We start from the raw sequence: 18,306 nt of genomic DNA on the forward strand, positions 1-18,306 counted from the left end.
CTTTACATACCTGCCTGGGTCATTACTAAATATATTGTGTTTAAATGTGCCCTTAGTTCAGAATTACAAAATGGTCTCCATTTCTCAGTCATTTCTATAGCTGGGTAAATTTTATAATACTTAGTAAGGCTTTAAAAATTATGCAATGCTTTGATTTGTTAGTTACCATAATTTGAGTTGTTCTGGTTTTGTTTGTTTGTTTTGGTGGAAGAGTAAATATTGGCGAAGATAAAGGAAAAAACTTCTAATGCCTAAAAGAGGTTTGCTACTCAGAAACTGCCAAAGAGTGGTAGGAGATTAAATTCTTAATAACTTCATGTTATAGCTTGTGCAAGAGCCTACTATTACGGTTTCCATTAGTTCATAAAGCAAGTTGTACTTCCTTAAGGAAGTACCAAGTACCAAGTTGTACAACTTGGTATTTTAATGTGAAAAGATTCAGAGTTGGGAAATCAAAGCTGTAAGTTAAGTTTATTCTTGTTCATTAATTTGGCGATTACCTAAGTGTCTTGTTCTATAAAAAAAGAGCTGTTGTCCAATATGGAAGTGATCAGCCACGTGTGGCTACTGAGCACTTGAAAGTGAAGAATTGAATTTTTAGTATTATTTAATTTTAATTAATGGGTAGTTAAAAACTGATACTCGATTCTGTTGTTATAAAACTTAAATGTTTTTGGAATAACTTGGGTATGTGAATCTACTTTTTCATCTGTATATTTTGTGAAATCTAAATATAGATAGATATTTCTAATGAAAATTTAGCATCTGAATTGAGATGTGCTGTAAGTGTAAAATATACAGCAAATTTTGAAGACCTAGTACCAAAAATATAAAATATCTTGTTAATAATTTTATACTAATGACATGTTGAAATAATATTTTTGATATCTTGGGTAAAGTAAAATGTATTATTAAAAATTTTACCTTTTAAATATGGCTACTAGAAAATTTGAAAATATGTACATAGCTTGCATTATATTTTTATGGGCAGCACTGATACAGATACCCTTTTCTTGGAAATTGATGTAAATTTCTTGACTTGAATTTCTTGGAGAAACAGTTCTGAAATTTAAAACTAAATTACAAACAAGTTTGTGTAAAACTCCTACGTAATAGGCCTTCCTTGGTAGAAAATGCTATCAGGCGTGAAATTAAACATGAGACTGGTGGCCCTCCCCCAACTTAGAAATATATGAAACACATTTTGTTCAAGGTGTTTATGACTTTTCTTCCATCTTTAGATGGAAAAGATAGATATTCTGTTTTGGGCCATTATCTCAGAAAGGCTGTTGGATATAAAAAGATACGTAAAAATACATCTTATTGAGAATAAAGGCAATGAGTAGATTAGAATCAGTTTGTATTATTTCAGTTTTTCTTTATGTTTTTGCACTTGTAGATTTTTTTCATATTTGGGATCTAAGTTTAAGCTGATTTCTCTTTTTTTTTTTTCTTTTAATAAATTTATTTTATTTATTTTTGGCTGCATTGGGTCCTCGCCTCTGCGCACGGGCCTTCTCCAGCCGCGGCGATCAGGGGGCCACTCTTCGTCGTTGCGGTGCACGGGCCTCCCACTGCGGTGGCCTCTCCGTGCGGAGCACAGGCTCTAGGCGCGCGGGCCCCAGCAGCCGCGGCACGTGGGCTTCAGCAGCTGTGGCTCGCGCGCTCTAGAGTGCAGGCTCAGTAGTTGCGGCGCACGGGCTCAGTTGCTCCGCGTCACGCGGGATCCCCCCGGACCAGGATCCGAACCCGCGCCCCCCGCATTGGCAGGCGGATTCCCAACCACTGAGCCACCAGGAAAGCCCTGATTTTTCTTCTTAAGAGTCTTTTTTTTTCTGAGATAGCATACTTAAGTATTTAAAATGTATTGCTGTTTAACATTAGAAAAGAGGACCTATTCTTTTCAGTGGACTTGTTAGCAAAAGCCTCATCTATTGGGGTAAAAATGTTCAAGCCTGAAATATTTTAAGATTTGAAGAAACTTTTCCTTCATTTGCTAGGTAAGTCACCTACAAAATATTTTATAGAGTCAGTGAAATGTTTGGAACCCTTAATCTTTTCTGATAACTAAAAATCAAATTTGGCTATGGTATTTGTGGCACTTAAATTTGATCGTCTCTGTTCTTTGATTTTCAAATAGAAAGAGTCTCAAAAGAATGAAAAAGATTTGAAGATGTTGGAAAAAGAGGTAAGCAATACTTTCAACTTACTGAAAAGTAAGTGCAATATCATGGAAAAAGAGTTACCCATAGTTAAGAGACAAGGATTCTGTTGCTATTTGAGGAGTCACATAGTGAGGCATATGTACCATCCAGGCCGGTACCTACAGGGTAACCAATCCTTGGCTTGGATACCATATTTTACAGCTTGGTTGTCAATGTGGTATGCAATTTGTTAGCGTACTAAGGGACGGATTCAAGATAATCTACTTCATGAAAAACTGATAACTAAAACTCAATATGTTAGTTTATTACAACTGTACGTGGATCAAATATTAACCTTTACTCATAGCATACACTCTTCCTATATAGTAATCTATGTGTTAAGACAGTAACTAGCTAGAAAACTTGGTGAGCATGAAATCCTAGCAGGTTATTTGAATTGTGATGGAGTTGTGCTAACTTACTGCATCTCTGCACTATAGGTATATGCCTTCCTCAAGGATAAAATGACCTACTGCCTGTACTATCCAATATAGTAGCCATTCACCGCGTGTCTCTATTTAAATAAAATTAAGAATTCAGTTCTTCAGTTCCACTAGTCACATTTCACCTGCTCAATAGGCACTTGTGGTAAGTGGCTACCATACTGCACAGTGCATTTCCATCGTAGCAGAAATCTCTATTGAGCAAAGCTGACCTAAAAAACCTGCCTACTTCCCTAAGCAGGGCGAGGCTGGTCACTGCCAGCTCTGCTTTTCTGGCAGTTTTTTTTCTGTGTTTCCATTACTGAGCAACTCTTTCTAGTAGACATATTCTTTTTTTTTTTTAAGAATTTTCTATTTATTTATTTATTTATATTTTTTGACCACACCACACAGCATGTGGGATCTTAGTTCCCCGACCAGGGATCAAACCTGTGCCCCCTGCATTGGAAGCATGGAGTCTTAACCACTGGACCGCCAGGGAAGTCCCCTAGACATATTCTTTTGACGTATTAAAACTTACTATTGATTACAGTTAAATGTTGGCTTAAGATCAAGAATATGTCAAAATAACTTTGCAAATCTTTGCCCTTGTTGCTCTGATCCTTTTTGTATTTATTTTAGTAATATTGGCTATCATTTTATTGAGGATACATGCCTATGATGTAGGAGTTAATACTTAGATATATAATAACTGAGTGTCTCTGAGTCTCTATGAGATAGCTGGTGAGTGAGTGGCAGTGCCAGGATTAGAACTGGTAATTTGTATCAGTTACTTAATCTTTTAGAATAGAAATTTTTGACAAATACAGCTCAATTTTATTTAAGCCCCACAGTATTTGTTGTTTGTTTGATTAATTTGAATTAATTATCAATATTTAAAAGTAAAATATCATGCAAAACAAATTCAGATTTCTGACTTCTCTTGCAAAATTAGAAGATCTGATAGCACAGTTTCCGCATCCGTTGCCTTCTTTAGACCCCACATTTGCTCAGTCAGTCCTCGCCTGGCTCTCTTATTTATATTATCTGCTTGGTCATGTAGGCGTTTGAGTTTACAGTCCTTTTTTGGAGCTTAAGTTTCTTTAGCTGAAAAAAGTGTGATGTAGATAATCTCAGCCTCCTTTTTTCTGCTTTATGCTGTGCTATCAACATTGGTTTTAAACCAATAATGTAGGCATAAAGAATCTTATGGTAGGGAATCTTAAAGCTCGTTCAGTCCCTAGCATCTAGTTCACAGCTATATATATAAGTGGTGCTTGATATATTTTTAGTTAAAGCAATTGGCTTAGAATACTGAGATTAGTATGAATACAAAGCCAATAAGGGTAGAAAATACTTTTCATGTGATTTAATGCAGCTGTGCTTTCTTGATACTTTTATACCCAGCTAATAGTCTATTTTGGTAAATGTTTTATGTGCACTAGAAAAAAATGTATATGCACTTGTTGGTTATAGTGGTCTATATATGACAATTAGTTCAAGCTGTTTAACAGTTTTCTTCAGGTCTTTATCTGTACTGATATTTTTGTCTGCTTATTCTATCAGTTACTGAGAAAGGTATTTTTAAATTTGTAGCTCTGGGGATTAGTCTATTTATCTTTTTAATTCTGTCAGTTTTTGCTTTGTATATTTTGAAGTTATGATATTACTTTGTTGTGCACAACAAATTTAAGATTATGTCTTCCTCTTGAAATAATCTTTTACCCGTAAAATTCTTTATTCCTAGTAATATTTTTTGCCTTAAAGTCTACTTTGTATGATATTAACATAGCCATACCAGCTTTCTTTTGTTTAATGCTTACATGGTAAATCTTTTCCTTTATTTTCCTTTATTGTCAATCTATCTATGTCCTTAAAGTGCATATCTTACAAACATCTGGGATCACTTTCCTTCAGCCTGAAAAACTTCCTTTAGAATTCCTTATGCAGTTCTACTGTTGACAGATACTCTCAGCCTTTTTTTTTTCCCCTCTGAAAACATCTGTATGTCACCTTCATATTTTTAAAGGATATTTTCATTGAGAATAAAATTTTTGATTGGCAGATTTTCTGCATACATTTTACACATTTCGTTGTCTTCTGGCTTCCACATTTTCTGTTGACAAGTATGTGTTTTTGATTTAGGTTTTGGTTTTTACCCAGTAATTGCAGCAGGAATGATGGCTTGCTGATGCCTACCATATCCTACTCAGAAGCCCAGTTCTGCTTCCCCAGAAATGAAAAAGATATTTAGCATTGCAAGCTATAATTTGACTTCCTATAATTAGAACTAGAATAAGGAAGAACTTTTATAGGTAGAAATACCTTAAAAGTGAATAAACAGTTTAGTTACACCTAGAAGTTTATGACAGTTCAAATCCTCTGTTCTTAAAATGCTTACAGTTTTTCAAGATGTGTCATAAAATAAATATGATTGCTGAAACAGCTAAGAATATCTAAGAGCATCATGTCACAATCAGAAGTTTGTCTAGAACGTTAATATTTTGATTATCAGTAGCATTTAGTGATTATGTTGGCAGTAATCAGTGAATTATTCATTCATCACCTTGTTTCTGTCCAGATTCGTGTTCTTGTGCAGGAACGTGGTGCTCAAGACAAGCGGATCCAGGATCTGGAAGCTGAGTTGGAGAAGATGGAAGCAAAGCTAAATGCTGCCGTCAGGGAAAAAACATCTCTCTCTGCAAGTAATGCTTCACTGGAAAAACAGCTTATTGAATTAACCAGGACTAATGAGCTACTAAAATCTAAGGTATTTGAACCTCATGATAATATTTACAATTGAATAAATAATAAACATGTTTTTTTTCCTCATATAGCTGTTTGGGAATTTTAGGCCTAGTTTAGTCATTTTCCTTCACTAAATGTACTTTAAATATTAAGCTGCTTCCAGTAGGAATTATTATTGCATCTTTTTTATTTTGGTGCCTGGCACATAAGAGGTTATAAACAAAACAGTTTACTTTTTGTTTTAATGTCTGACATTTTCTCACCTTCTTCAAAGTCACCCCCAATAAATAAGGCCACTAATAAATGTTGCAGAATTTACATCTAGAAGTATCTTTAAAGATCTTTCTCTGAAATAAATAATAGCATAATAGCAAGCTTCCATCTCAAATCCTTTTGGACATATAGTGGGAAATGAATAATTGTGTGGACTAAATGTGTTCAATAGATAAATTGTATTTATCAATATTAATATACTAATGATCTTAAAGGACTTAACATGGTCGTCTTGCTTTTTTACAGAAGTAGAAGGAAGCTGTAAATCACTGTTCAGCTTAATAAGAGTCATTTATTCAGGGCCTGTAATGTGCTGAGCTCTTTGCTTACAAAGGGAGTAAGGATGCGTAAGAATTAAGCACGGGGAAGGGAGCAGATTCCTGGTCCCCACTCAGGGAGATTCTGATTTATTAGACCTGCGATGGACCCTATAGTCTGCATATTTCAAAGTAGACCAAACAATGCAGATGCATTTTGCTAAGCAAACACACTTTATGAAATTCTCTCCAAGAAGCTTGTTTTAGAGCCACACAGTGGACTTTCTAGCATATACAGATAAATGACCACTGAAGCTGATTTCAAAAGTAGACCAGAAAGCCACATGAAGGAAAAGGAGAGACAAGAACAGTAGCAGTGTAAAACCAGTAATCCTGGCTCTTTTCTCTACCAGAGTATGTTGTAGGCAAATAATAGTCCCAATAATAGATAATCAATATTTAAGTGATTTTTTTTTACAGCACTTAATAGAAAATATTTCTCGATTTTTTATGTTTGTTGTACTTAGTTTTCTGATGATAGTAACCAGAAGAATTTGAGAATTCTAAGCCTTGAGTTGATGAAACTTAGAAACAAAAGAGAAATAAAGATGAAGGTGAGTGATACCTTTGGTAAGTTTGCTGTGTTTGGAACGGGGGATCTGAACAAGTTCTCATTTCCTAAAACATATTTCTGTTGTGTAGAGCATGATGGCTAAGCAAGAAGGCATGGAGGTGAAGCTGCAGGTCACCCAGAAGAATCTTGAAGAGTCTCAGGAGAAAATAGCACAACTTGAGGGGAAACTGTGAGTGACTAAAAGGAAAGAGATTCCTTTGTATAACCAATTTGTGTGTGTGTGTGTGTGTGTGTGTGTGTGTGTGTGTGTGTGTAACCAATTTTTGATTTACCTTTCTCGGCTAGTTATTTACTGAGACTTTAACCTTCCCTTCATACTTACCTCATTGCCTGCCTCTATTTGCCCTATTTCTCTTCCTAAGTGACAGTTGAGCCCTAATCATTCCCAAACATTTTATGCTGAAAGATGTATGAATGTATTACTTTTGTACATCTTCTATATCAATGATGAGGAAAGACTCATAGTCTTTCTAACAACATAATCTTATGGAGGTTGTAGTGAGACCAAAACTGAGAAGTATTGGTATAGGAAGCTGTGATTAATGCACAATCCTAGCCTTCTTTTTATTACTCAGCTGTAATTCGTGTACAGTAAAATGCACAGATCGTAAGTATTCAGTTTAGTGACTTTTGACAATTGTATACACCTGTATAACCACCACCCAAATAAGGTAGAGAGTGTAGCCATCCCCTCAGAAAGTTCCTTCATGCTCCTTCCTGCTCCCCTGTTCCTCCCCCATGGCTGCCCCCGTACCCCTGCAATCACTTTCTGACTTCTATCATCATAAATTAGTTTGGCCTTTTTGGGGACATTTATTACCACATGCATGCATATGTGTGTATATGTGGCTTCTTTTGTTTAAGATAATTTTTTGAGATTCAGCCATACTGTTGTGTGTATTATAATTTGCTCCTTTCATTTCTGAGTAGTATTCCATTATATGAATATACCTCCATTTGTTTATTATTCTCCTATTGATCAATACTTGGGTTTCCAGTTTTTGACTATTATCAATAAGTCTACTCTATATGCCTTTTTGTAGACACAGGCTTTTATTTCTCTGAGTAAATATCTAGGAGTGGAATTTCTGTGTCATAGGGTTGTATACATATAACGTTTTTTAAAACACTCAAAGTGGTTTTGCTGTTTTACACTCCCACCTAACAATGTGTGATAGTTTCATCTGTTCCATATCTTCATCAACATTTGATGTTGTCATCTATTTGATTTCGGCCTTTCTAGTGGATGTGAAGTAGTATCTCATTGTGATTTTATTTATTTATTTTAATTTATTTATTTTATTTTTTCTTAGCTGCATTGGGTCTTCGTTGCTGCACGTAGGCTTTTCTCTAGTTGCAGTGAGCGGGGGCTACTCTTCATAGCGGCACATGGGCTTCTCATTATGGTGGCTTCTCTTGTTGCAGAGCACAGGCTCTAGGCGCACAGGCTTCAGTAGTTGTGGCATATGGGCTCAGTAGTTGTGGCGCATAGGCTCAGTAGTTGTGGCGCACGGGCTTAGTTGCTCCATGGCATGTGGGATCTTCCCGGACCAAGGCTCGAACCCATGTCCCCTGCATTGGCAGGCGGATTCTTAACCACTGCACCACCAGGGAAGTCCCTCATTTGTGATTTTAATTTGTTGTTATTAATGTCGAGCATATTTTTATGTGCTTATTGACCATTCGTATATATCCTTTTGTAAAGTGTCTGTTTAAGTCGCTTGCCCGTTTCTCAAATTGTGGTGTTTGGAGGAGGTAAACACATAAGTAATTGAATATAAGGCAGCCTAGAACAGAGGCTTTGTGGCACACAAAATGCTGTTTTGTATGTGTGGGAGGTGGGGAAGCTAGGAAAGCTACAGAAAAGATGATTTCTGCTACACTTGGAGTGTTGCAGATGATGACTCTCATCATCATAACCCTTTTGTCAGAATATATTTGGAAAGCTTTCTTACTTAAAAAAAAACAACTTGAGCCTCCTATTTGCATATATTAAGTTGTCAACTTGAGAGGTCACATAAGTGAATGGTTAGGAGTTTGGACTCTGGAGTCAGCCTACCTGAGATAACAGTATCTGGTACAGAGTAAGCATTATGCGTGATTATTGTGTATATTAATATGTGCAATTTTTTTTTAGTATTTCAATAGAGAAAGAAAAGATTGATGAAAAATCTGAAACAGAAAAACTTTTAGAATACATCGAAGAAATAAGGTAATATGAAGAGTAGTTTTAAATTGGACTTTATTTTGTTGAACTGTGATGAATACATCATTTTCATCTCTTTTCATTTAATGTTCCCTATGCTTAAATAGATGTGCTCTTCAACATAATTTGTTTTAATGCAGTTGTGCATCAGATCAAGTGGAAAAATACAAGCTAGACATTGCCCAGTTAGAAGAAAATCTGAAAGAGAAGAATCATGAAGTTTTAAGCCTTAAGCAGTCTCTGGAGGAAAATGTTGCTATATTGTCTAAACAAGTAGAAGACATGAATGCTAAATGCCAGCTGCTTGAAAAAGAAAAAGGTATTACACTGTTTATAGTACTTCTTTCTTTAGATAAGTACTACCGATGATATTTTTTAAAAGTACTGCTATGTTATAACAACTTTCTAAAATAATTATATAAACAACAAAAATTTTGTTCTATGTTTGGGAATTTTTGTCTTTTATGATATTTGTTATCTGTTTATTTCAATATATTGTCTTGATTGAAATATATGTAGTTGTGCAGTTCTTGACTTCCCCATTGGGTGGCCATTTAAAATTGGTAGATACATAGAACTAGGTTTGAGGGTTTTATTATATAATATACATACTATTTTATATATAGTAATCATACCAACTTCAGAGTTATTTTTCCCCCCTTTGGAAATACTCGATCTCTGTAACATGCTATAAAGCAGTATAGTGGGATATTATGGGAATCTGGGTTTCTCAAAGTTAATATTAGTATCTAATTACAGCATTGTTAATGTTCTCCCTTTTCTAGAAGACCTCATCAATAGGGACAGAGCACAGGATGAAAATCTAAACTCTGAGATGCAAAACTTAAAAGAGAGGTCTGTTCTTGAGCAACAAGAACATGAAGAGCTACAACAAAAAGTATTGCAAATTGATTCACTTCTGCAACAAGAGAAGGTAGTTTACTACAATGTTTTAAAACACTAGTGCTTCTTTTAGGTAATACATTTCCCTGTGTATCAGAAAACCTTTAAATTGTATATGTCCTTTGATCCATCAGTTTTACTTCTAGAATCTTATCCTGAGGAAATAATCGTGCCTATGCCACATATTTAACTGCTGTTCACCACAGGGTTATTCATAATGTGAAAAAATTCAAGCAACAGTTGAAGCAAAATAAGGAAATTGTTTTAAAAAAATTTTCAGCACATTCTTGTGTTAGATTACTACATAGGCATTTACAGTTCTATGGTAAAAGAGTGTCTAATTAGACAAGAAAGGAAACTGACAGTTTTTTTAAATGCAGATTACATAAAGAACACTTTACATATCAATGAGGAAAAAAAGACAGTTCACTAAAAAAAAAAAAAAAATAGGCATAGGATGGAAATAGATAACTCTTAGAAGTAGAAATTCAGATAGCTTCGGAAATTCCCTGGCGGTCCAGTGATTAGGACTCCACGCTTCCACTGCAGGGGGCCCCGGTTCGATCCCTGGTCGGGGAACTAGGATCCCACAAGCTGCATGGTGCAGCCAAAAAATAAAAAAAATTTAAAAAATAAATAAATTCAGGTAGCCTGTAAACACGAGAAGATGCTCTACCTTAGTAGTAATCCAAGAAATAAAAATAATTTGTTTTTGTCACTTACAAGATTGGCACATATTAAAACATTTACTACTATGACACATTGGTGAGAGCTGGGCAAGCAGGCATTCACATGCACATGAAATATTATATCGTTGGGCAATCTGCAACAACAAAGGAATTAAGTAGATCTGTATATATTGACTTGAAAAGATCTCAACTACTATTTTTATGATATTTTAAATGACCTTTGCATACACAGTATATATCATTTACACTTTAAGTATATAAATATATAGAAAAAGACCATAAGGCATAGAATACCAAACTAGTGGTTATCTCTGGAATGGGAAAACTAAGGTTAGAATACGAGTAGGCAATTTTCATTTTATTTGTAATGTTAGAATTTTTTCACAAGTGATTTACTTGTATTTATTTATTCATATTTCCTCATCTTATATAACATTAAAATATTTTATATAACATTGAAATCATAGTACTCTTTTTATATAAATCATATGAGAAAAATGGTAAAAGTCAGTTGTAGAATATGATTTTAGTTTTCTAAGTGTGTGTGTGTGTGTGTGTGTGTGTGTGTGTGTGTTGAGTAGGAAAAAAGACTGAAATAACGTTTACCATAATGTTAACAAGGTGTAGGGTATAATCCATGATAAAATGAATATGATATCTCTCTATTTTTCAAGTTTCCTGGAGGCCCTTGAATTTAGTGTCCATACTTCATCATCTGTACTTCTTTTTTGCCCTTAGTAAAACCTCACAAATCATTAAATTTAATTATTTATTAAATTTTTAAAAGCTTTCAAATTGTTTTGATGGTTTTCTATTTGGATGCAGGAATTATCTTCTAGTCTTCAACAGAAGCTATGTTCTTTTCAAGAGGAAATGGTTAAAGAGAGGAATCTCTTTGAGGGAGAATTAAAGCAAGCACTGGATGAGCTAGATAAATTACAGCAAAAGGAGGAACAAGTTGAAAGCCTGGTCAAGCAATTGGAAGAGGAATCAGGGTCTAGAGGTGAAGAAATAAAACTCCTAGAAGAAAGGCTGAAAGGGTTTGTATTAATAAGACTTCATTTTTATATATGACTTCAGATGTTAACAAGTGTTTTCTAGTACATTCTCTCAGGATTCTCACACCAATCATGTGAGTGGTGAGATTGGAATTATTTTACAAACAAGAGATAAACACAGACAGGTAAAGTACATGCACAGGATGTGCATATAAACAAGTATGATAGCCAAAGTCAGAAGCCATGCCCTTTCTTTATTTAAGGCCCAAGGTTTAACTAAAGAGAGTTTTAATAACCAAAATTTTGGATTCCTATACTGCTCTTATATTTTCTAAAAATTATTGGACATTAACATTACAATGATAACAGATTTAGAAAAATACCCAAAATAATAAGATTCCCACCCTTTAATAAGAAACATTTCCATTTTTTGTCCATATGTGCATCATAGTGTAAGTTATACTTTTAATTACCTCTTTTGAGGGAGCACAAACACTTCAGAAGTAACAATCAAAAAGCACAATGGGAGAAAAACAACCAGGACTGGGAAACATTCAAAAATTTAAAATTTGTCATTAAAAGTAGAAAGCCTGGGGCTTCCCTGGTGGCACAGTGGTTAGGAATCCGCCTGCCATTGCGGGGGACACGGGTTCGAGCCCTGGTCCAGGAAGATCCCACATGCCGCGGAGCAACTAAGCCCGTGCGCCACAACTACTGAGCCTGCGCTCTAGAGCCTGTGAGCCACAACTACTGAGCCCAAGTGCCAAAAATACTGAAGCCCGGGCACCTAGAGCCTGTGCTCTGCAACAAGAGAAGCCACCACAGTGAGAAGCCTGCGCACCTCAGCAAAGAGCAGCCCCCGCTCGCCACAACCAGAGAAAGCCCGCGCGCAGTAACAAAGACCCAGTGCAGCCAAAAATAAAATAAATAAATTTATAAAAAAATAAGTAAATAAATAACCTCAGTCTCCAAAGCCAGAAAGAGGAGGAGGACAATTTCAGGTAGACAAAGCTAGTGGATTTAAAAAAAAAAAAAAAGTAGAAAGCCTAAGATCTCATGCTTTTTTTTTTTTTTTTAAACTCTTATTCCACATTATTTTCATCACATTATAGGTCCTTCTCCACTACATTTATTTAAATGGGTTTAGGGACTTCCCTGGTGGCGCAGTGGTTAAGAACCCACCTTCCAATGCAGGGGACAGGGGTTCGATCCCTGGTCAGGGTATTAGATCCCACATGCGTGCTGCAACTAAGAATTCACATGCCACAACTAAGGATGTGCATGCCGCAACTAACAACCTGCAACAAAGGAGCCCACCTGCCGCAACTAAGACCCGGCACAACCAAAATAAATAAAAAAAATAAAATAAAAATAAAAAGTTTAAGTTGTTAAAAAAAAAAAAAGAAGAGAGTCAGCTAATAAATACAGAAGGTATAAAAACAAAACAAAAATATCTGGGTTGATTCTTGAGTTCAATTTGTGAATAAATATTTGAATCCTTGGGATTTCAGCAGTAAAACATTTTCTAGCAAGGAACCATGTACTAGACATAAAGCTACAGAATTGCCACTTATTTCACAAGTGTGTATCTATCTCTTATTAGGTACTTTTGTTATTAATCCCTTTTCAGTTTTCTTTTAGTTGTTACTGATTTAAAAAACACCAAAGTTTTATCTATGCTTGCATTTTGGGGAACACTACCAAAGTGTACTTAGGGGGATTGTTCTATACTGCAACCAGCCCCAGGGAACAAGAAACTTGAGTGGATGATGTCAGTTTAGGAAAGAAAGATGAGATACTCATTTATTCCAACTCAAAGAACTCAGTCCAGAGGTCAGGAGATAAGGATTTTATTCCTAGATCTGTTAACTAGTTGTGTGATTCTGAGCAAGACAATCTTAATTTATTTTCTGTTTCATTAGATATAAAATAAAGGAGTTTTATGAGATCATTTCTAAGGTTCTTTCCAGCCTGGAAATTTCAAGCTTAAGAGAAAAACTTAGAAGTTGACAATGATTCCTCTAGGGGGCAGGAAAGAGAATATTTTTATTATAAACCCTTTAGTACTAGTTGATTGCTTTTAGCTGTGGTATATATTTTTTAAACACTATACTCATTACAGAATGAATTTGACCAACTATCTTGTCTCAGTGTCCAACTTAGTCTGTAAGTGAATAATGCTTCTTACTTACAGTTTTTATTAGTTCTTTAAAAGATCTCTTATAAGCTCATATGCCTATCAAAAAAGTTGTATCACCGTTGTGGTAATATGTAACATTAATATTTTTAAAAATCTATAGATTTGTAGTATATATTTATAAAGATGTCTTAAAAGCCATTCTGTCTATTCAAAATAGTCCACTAAATAAGTTGTTGAATCTTTGGATAATTAACAATTTATTATGTGGGTAATTGGTATAATCAAAATAAATCTACATAGTTCCGTAACTCTTTTTTCAAAAGAACTGTTAAAATGAAGTTAATTTAACTGTACCTAGTGTTCCTTAAATGTCTAAGTGCAGAGAATTAAATTTCATTCAACCCTAGTGCTTTTTAACTGGTAGTCCTTCACATTCTTTAGTTTTGGCTGCTATCAAGATTCTGTTTCAGAGTCTTTTTAATCTACTTTCTTCCAAAAAAGTGTTTAAACTACCTACCTAAGTATGTATGATATGAAATGATAAATAAGTAAATTAGGATGAAAACAGAAGTAAAATAAAAGCAGGAAAGATAAAATGAAGCTGTATGTAAATGAACAGGCTATTAGATGTAGGTCATAAATTTAGGTCTAAGCTGCCAGTATCTGACATAAACATGAAGATATGGGATATATGATTCACAGTGTCAAAGGTACATCCTAGTCTCTTTCTGAGACTAATGATTTGCAGTTAGCATTTTGTCTTTTAACTGTTCCTTTTTCTTAGGAAAGAAGCTGAACTGGAGAAAAGTAACGCTGCTCACGCTCAGGCCACACTGCTTTTGCAGGAAAGGTATAACAGTACAGTGCAGAGCCTGGGAGATGTTACCGCTCAATTTGAAAGGTATTTGTATGGGGAGACTGCACTCTCGAACACACATGAGCAAGGAGGGGTGTTTACGTAGGAACATCTGTCAACAAAACAATCACAAGAATAAAACAATTGGTATTACTTTAAATTCCATAGTATCCAATCATAAATGGGCATTTAATGTTACCTCGTATCTTAGAATATATAGTAATTTCCCTTTCCCACTACCCACTTCAAATTTCATGCATTCTCAGACCTTTGGCACTTCTGTCTGACTCTCCTGATGTCATCATTTTCCTCATGAAGAATCCTAAAGCTTTTATTTCCCCTTCATCAAACCTGTAAACGCATCTACATCTATGCTCATCCCATCTTCCTCCCAGTTATTACAGATGAAGTATCTAATTACTTTAACCTTCAGTGACCTCATGCTATCATTTATCCCTTGTCTCATAATTTTCAGCCTTTCTTCTAGAATTTTTCCAGTCAATATTAAAACATGTTAATGTGCCTTCATCTTTAAAATACATTTTTAAAAACTCTCTGTTTACCCCCCACTTCCTTCTGCAGTTATCCAATAACACCTGTCACTCCCAGCACCCTTCTTACCCCAAAATTCTACTCCTCTTCATAGCCCTTTTTTTTTTTTGGCCATGCAGTTTGTGAGATCTTAGTTCCCCCGACCAGGGATCGAACCCGTGCCCCCTGCAGTGGAAGCGTGGAGTCCCAACCAACCACTGGACCACCAGCGAATTCCCCCCATCTTCTTCTTTTTTTTTTTTTAATTTATTGAAATATAGTTGATTTACAGTGTTGTGTTAATTTCTGCTGTATTGCAAAGTGATTTAGTTATACATATATATACATTCCTTTTCATATTCTTTTCCATTATGGCTTGCTTGTCACAGGATATTGAATATAGTTCCCTGTGCTATACAGTAGGACCTTGTTGTTGCTCCATCCTATATATAATAGTTTGCATCTCATAGCCCATCTTCTTGATAGGAGATTATATACTGTATCCACTTCTTTACTTCCTATTTTTCTCACTTGTTATTTTCCCTTTTTTTAAAGTTTATTTTGGAGGGGACTACAAATTGCAAAGGATAATACAACAAATACCAATACATCACACAGTCTCACACTAAGAGTATATTAACGTTAACATTTTTACTTATTTACTTTATATAATTTGGGGGGAAGGGCTCTTCTTTGTCTATTTTAGTATGTTCAATAAATAGAAAAGATATACAATGTATACATAAATTATAAAGCATAAAGGTAAAATTAACGTGCATGAGCTCATAGAAGACAACCTACAGGCTAAAAGATTTTCAGCCGCTCGGTATATATATGAGTTCTTCCACTATCGCATCTTCATGCCTTCATGCTTTCCGCCGACAGATAACACCATCTCAGAGTCTACATTGATTATTTCCTTGCTTTTTTTCCTGTGTATAATTTTATAGCATGTATATCCATATGAATAATATATTATCTAATTTTGTTTTTTCCTGAACTTCACCAAAAATGTCATGTAGTGTATGCCATATCCTGGGACTTGCCTTTTCACTCTGCGTTATGTATGTTTCTAGGATTGAATCATAGTGTTGCCTGAGGCTATAGTTCATTCATGGTCACTGTTATAGAATATTTGATTTTATCAATCTACCACTATTTATCCATTCTCCGTTTGGGCTTTTGGGTTGTTTCCCATTTCTTTCATTTTATTAATAGTACTCTATTAATATTCTTGTGGTCTCCTAGTATACATGTGTAAGAATTTATCTAAAGTAATATTTAAGTGAATGTTCAACTTTAAAATTTAATGCCCAATCACTTTACAAAGTGGGTGTGAAAATCTACACTCCCACTAGTGATGTGTGAGTTCTCAATGATCTATCTCCCCTCCAAAACTTGTCAGACTTCATAAGTTTTGCCAGTGTAATAAGTGTAAAAGAGCTTTTTCTTATGGATAATTTATCTTTCCATTTCTGTAACAGGCTTGTATGTGACTTTTTTTCATTTCTCTCTCATTTCATTTCTTTTCTTCATTGATTTGTAGTTTTTATCAGCGATATGGGTTGCAAATATCTTCTCGCAAAGTGTGGCTTGTCTTTTTACTTTCTTTATGGTTTCTTCTTTTTTTTTTTTTTTAAAGCTTGTGTCTCACTACCTCTTTTTTTATTAATTTTTATTTTTGGGGGGGTAACATTTATATACAATATTGTGTATGTTGTAGGTGTACAGTATCTTTTTCTGTTATACATATACATATATCTATTCGTCTTCAGATTCTCTTCCCACGTAGGTTATTACAGAGTGTTGATAGACCTCCTTGGTATACATAGGTCCTTGCTGATTATCTACTGTTTTTCTATATTTTTTTGGCTGCATCAGGTCTTAGGTGCAGCACGCAGGATCTTCATTGGGGCATGTGGGATCTTTCATTGCGGCATGTGGTCTCTTTGTCGCAGCGCTCGGGCTTCTCTCTAGTTTGGTGTGCAGGTTTTCTCTCTCTAGTTGCGGTGCCCGGGCTGCAGGGTGGGTGGGCTCTATAGTTGTGGAGTGCGGGCTCCAGAGTACGTGGGCTCTGTAGTTTGCGGCACACAGGCTCTCTTGTTGAGGCGTGCGAGCTCAGTAGTTGTGGCACTCGGGCTTAGTTGCCCCGCAGCATATGGGATCTTAGTTCCCTGACCAGGGATCGAACCCGAGGCCGCTGCATTGGAAGGCGGGTTCTTTACCACTGGACCATCAGGGAAGTGCCTATGGTTTCTTCTGATGAATAGAAATTCTTGATTTTAATGTGCTTAAGTTTACAAATTTTTATGTGAACACTTTCACATCCAAAACTTCTTTCTATCCCAAGAACACAAAGATATTCACCTATTCTTTTTTCTAAAAGTTCCAAAGTTTCACTTTTCATTTTTCCACCTAGAACTGATTTCTGTATGTGTAGTGATAAAGGGATAAAATTTACTTTTGTTTTCCCATATGGATAATCAATTGCCTAGAACCCATTCATTGACCAGTACCTTCTTTCCCCAGTGACCTGTTCCTACATCTGATATATTATGACATACATATATGTATACACACACACACATAATGTATGTGAGTATATATATTTTAATTATAATTTACGCATGTCAACATGAATATAAATTATATAAATTAAATATATATAAATATATATATAATTTTTAGTGCTGTTCTCAACCCTGAAAGCAATTTCCCTTCTTGCTATTTTAAAAAATACTGCCTTAAGAAGTTTTCAACCATTCTATGATGTCACTCACCATCAGTATGCTAATAGCATTAAAATTTATTTCTTCAAATCAGACCTGTCCTTTCTGCTTCCTACCCATATATCCAGCTGCCTACTTGACTTCTGCAAGTAGATATCTCACTATCGTCTAACATTAACCTGACCAAAACAGCTCTTGATCTCCTTTCTACCTCTTTCTCCCTCTAGTTTCTCCTTCTTGTTGATGTCAGTCAGTGACATCTCCATCTTCCGAGCTTCTCGTTCCGTAAATCTTAGAGTCATCTTGATCATTTTCTCTCCCCTTCTCCCAACATCCAATCTATTTCTTGAATTGTTCAATTCTGCCTCCAAAAGAGAGCTCATATCTTTCCATTGACAACTCCTTGGTTCAAGATTCCTTTACCACTCACCTGGGCTGAAAAATACTTGTCTTCTAGTTAATCCTCCAGTTTAGCATTCCTGCCCCTTCCCCAGTCAGTTCTCCACGTATCTCTAGAATAATCTACACACTTACTTAGAGACCTGTGAAGTCTCTCCTTTATCCCTCAGGTGAACCCACTCACTGTGCCCCACCAGTGATGACTGGCCTCATGCCTCTTGCTTCTGCCCCTGCCTCTCTTGTTCATTAGACTCCAGTCCCAACTCTTTATGGACTGTGTTCTGCCTGTCTCTGAGCACATACGCATCTTTTCCCTC

The 18,306-nt window shown here is 35.5% G+C and overlaps 1 protein-coding gene across 2 annotated transcripts in view; it reads left to right on the forward strand.

Moving 5' to 3' along the window:
- Positions 1-18,306, forward strand: part of HMMR (hyaluronan mediated motility receptor) — a 28,793-nt gene that overhangs the window by 4,098 nt on the left and 6,389 nt on the right. Inside the window, exons 4-12 of one of the 2 annotated variants that reach the window (XM_059919614.1) lie at positions 2,141-2,188; positions 5,208-5,396; positions 6,432-6,518; positions 6,607-6,707; positions 8,676-8,750; positions 8,885-9,063; positions 9,530-9,678; positions 11,162-11,376; positions 14,259-14,375. In XM_059919614.1, coding sequence (XP_059775597.1) covers positions 2,141-2,188; positions 5,208-5,396; positions 6,432-6,518; positions 6,607-6,707; positions 8,676-8,750; positions 8,885-9,063; positions 9,530-9,678; positions 11,162-11,376; positions 14,259-14,375 — 1,160 coding nt within the window. The remainder of the gene's footprint in view (positions 1-2,140; positions 2,189-5,207; positions 5,397-6,431; positions 6,519-6,606; positions 6,708-8,675; positions 8,751-8,884; positions 9,064-9,529; positions 9,679-11,161; positions 11,377-14,258; positions 14,376-18,306) is intronic. The other variant, XM_059919615.1, reaches the window with a different exon arrangement.

The sequence above is a fragment of the Balaenoptera ricei genome, chromosome 3, assembly GCF_028023285.1.
Source record: "Balaenoptera ricei isolate mBalRic1 chromosome 3, mBalRic1.hap2, whole genome shotgun sequence".
Lineage (NCBI taxonomy): Eukaryota > Metazoa > Chordata > Mammalia > Artiodactyla > Balaenopteridae > Balaenoptera > Balaenoptera ricei.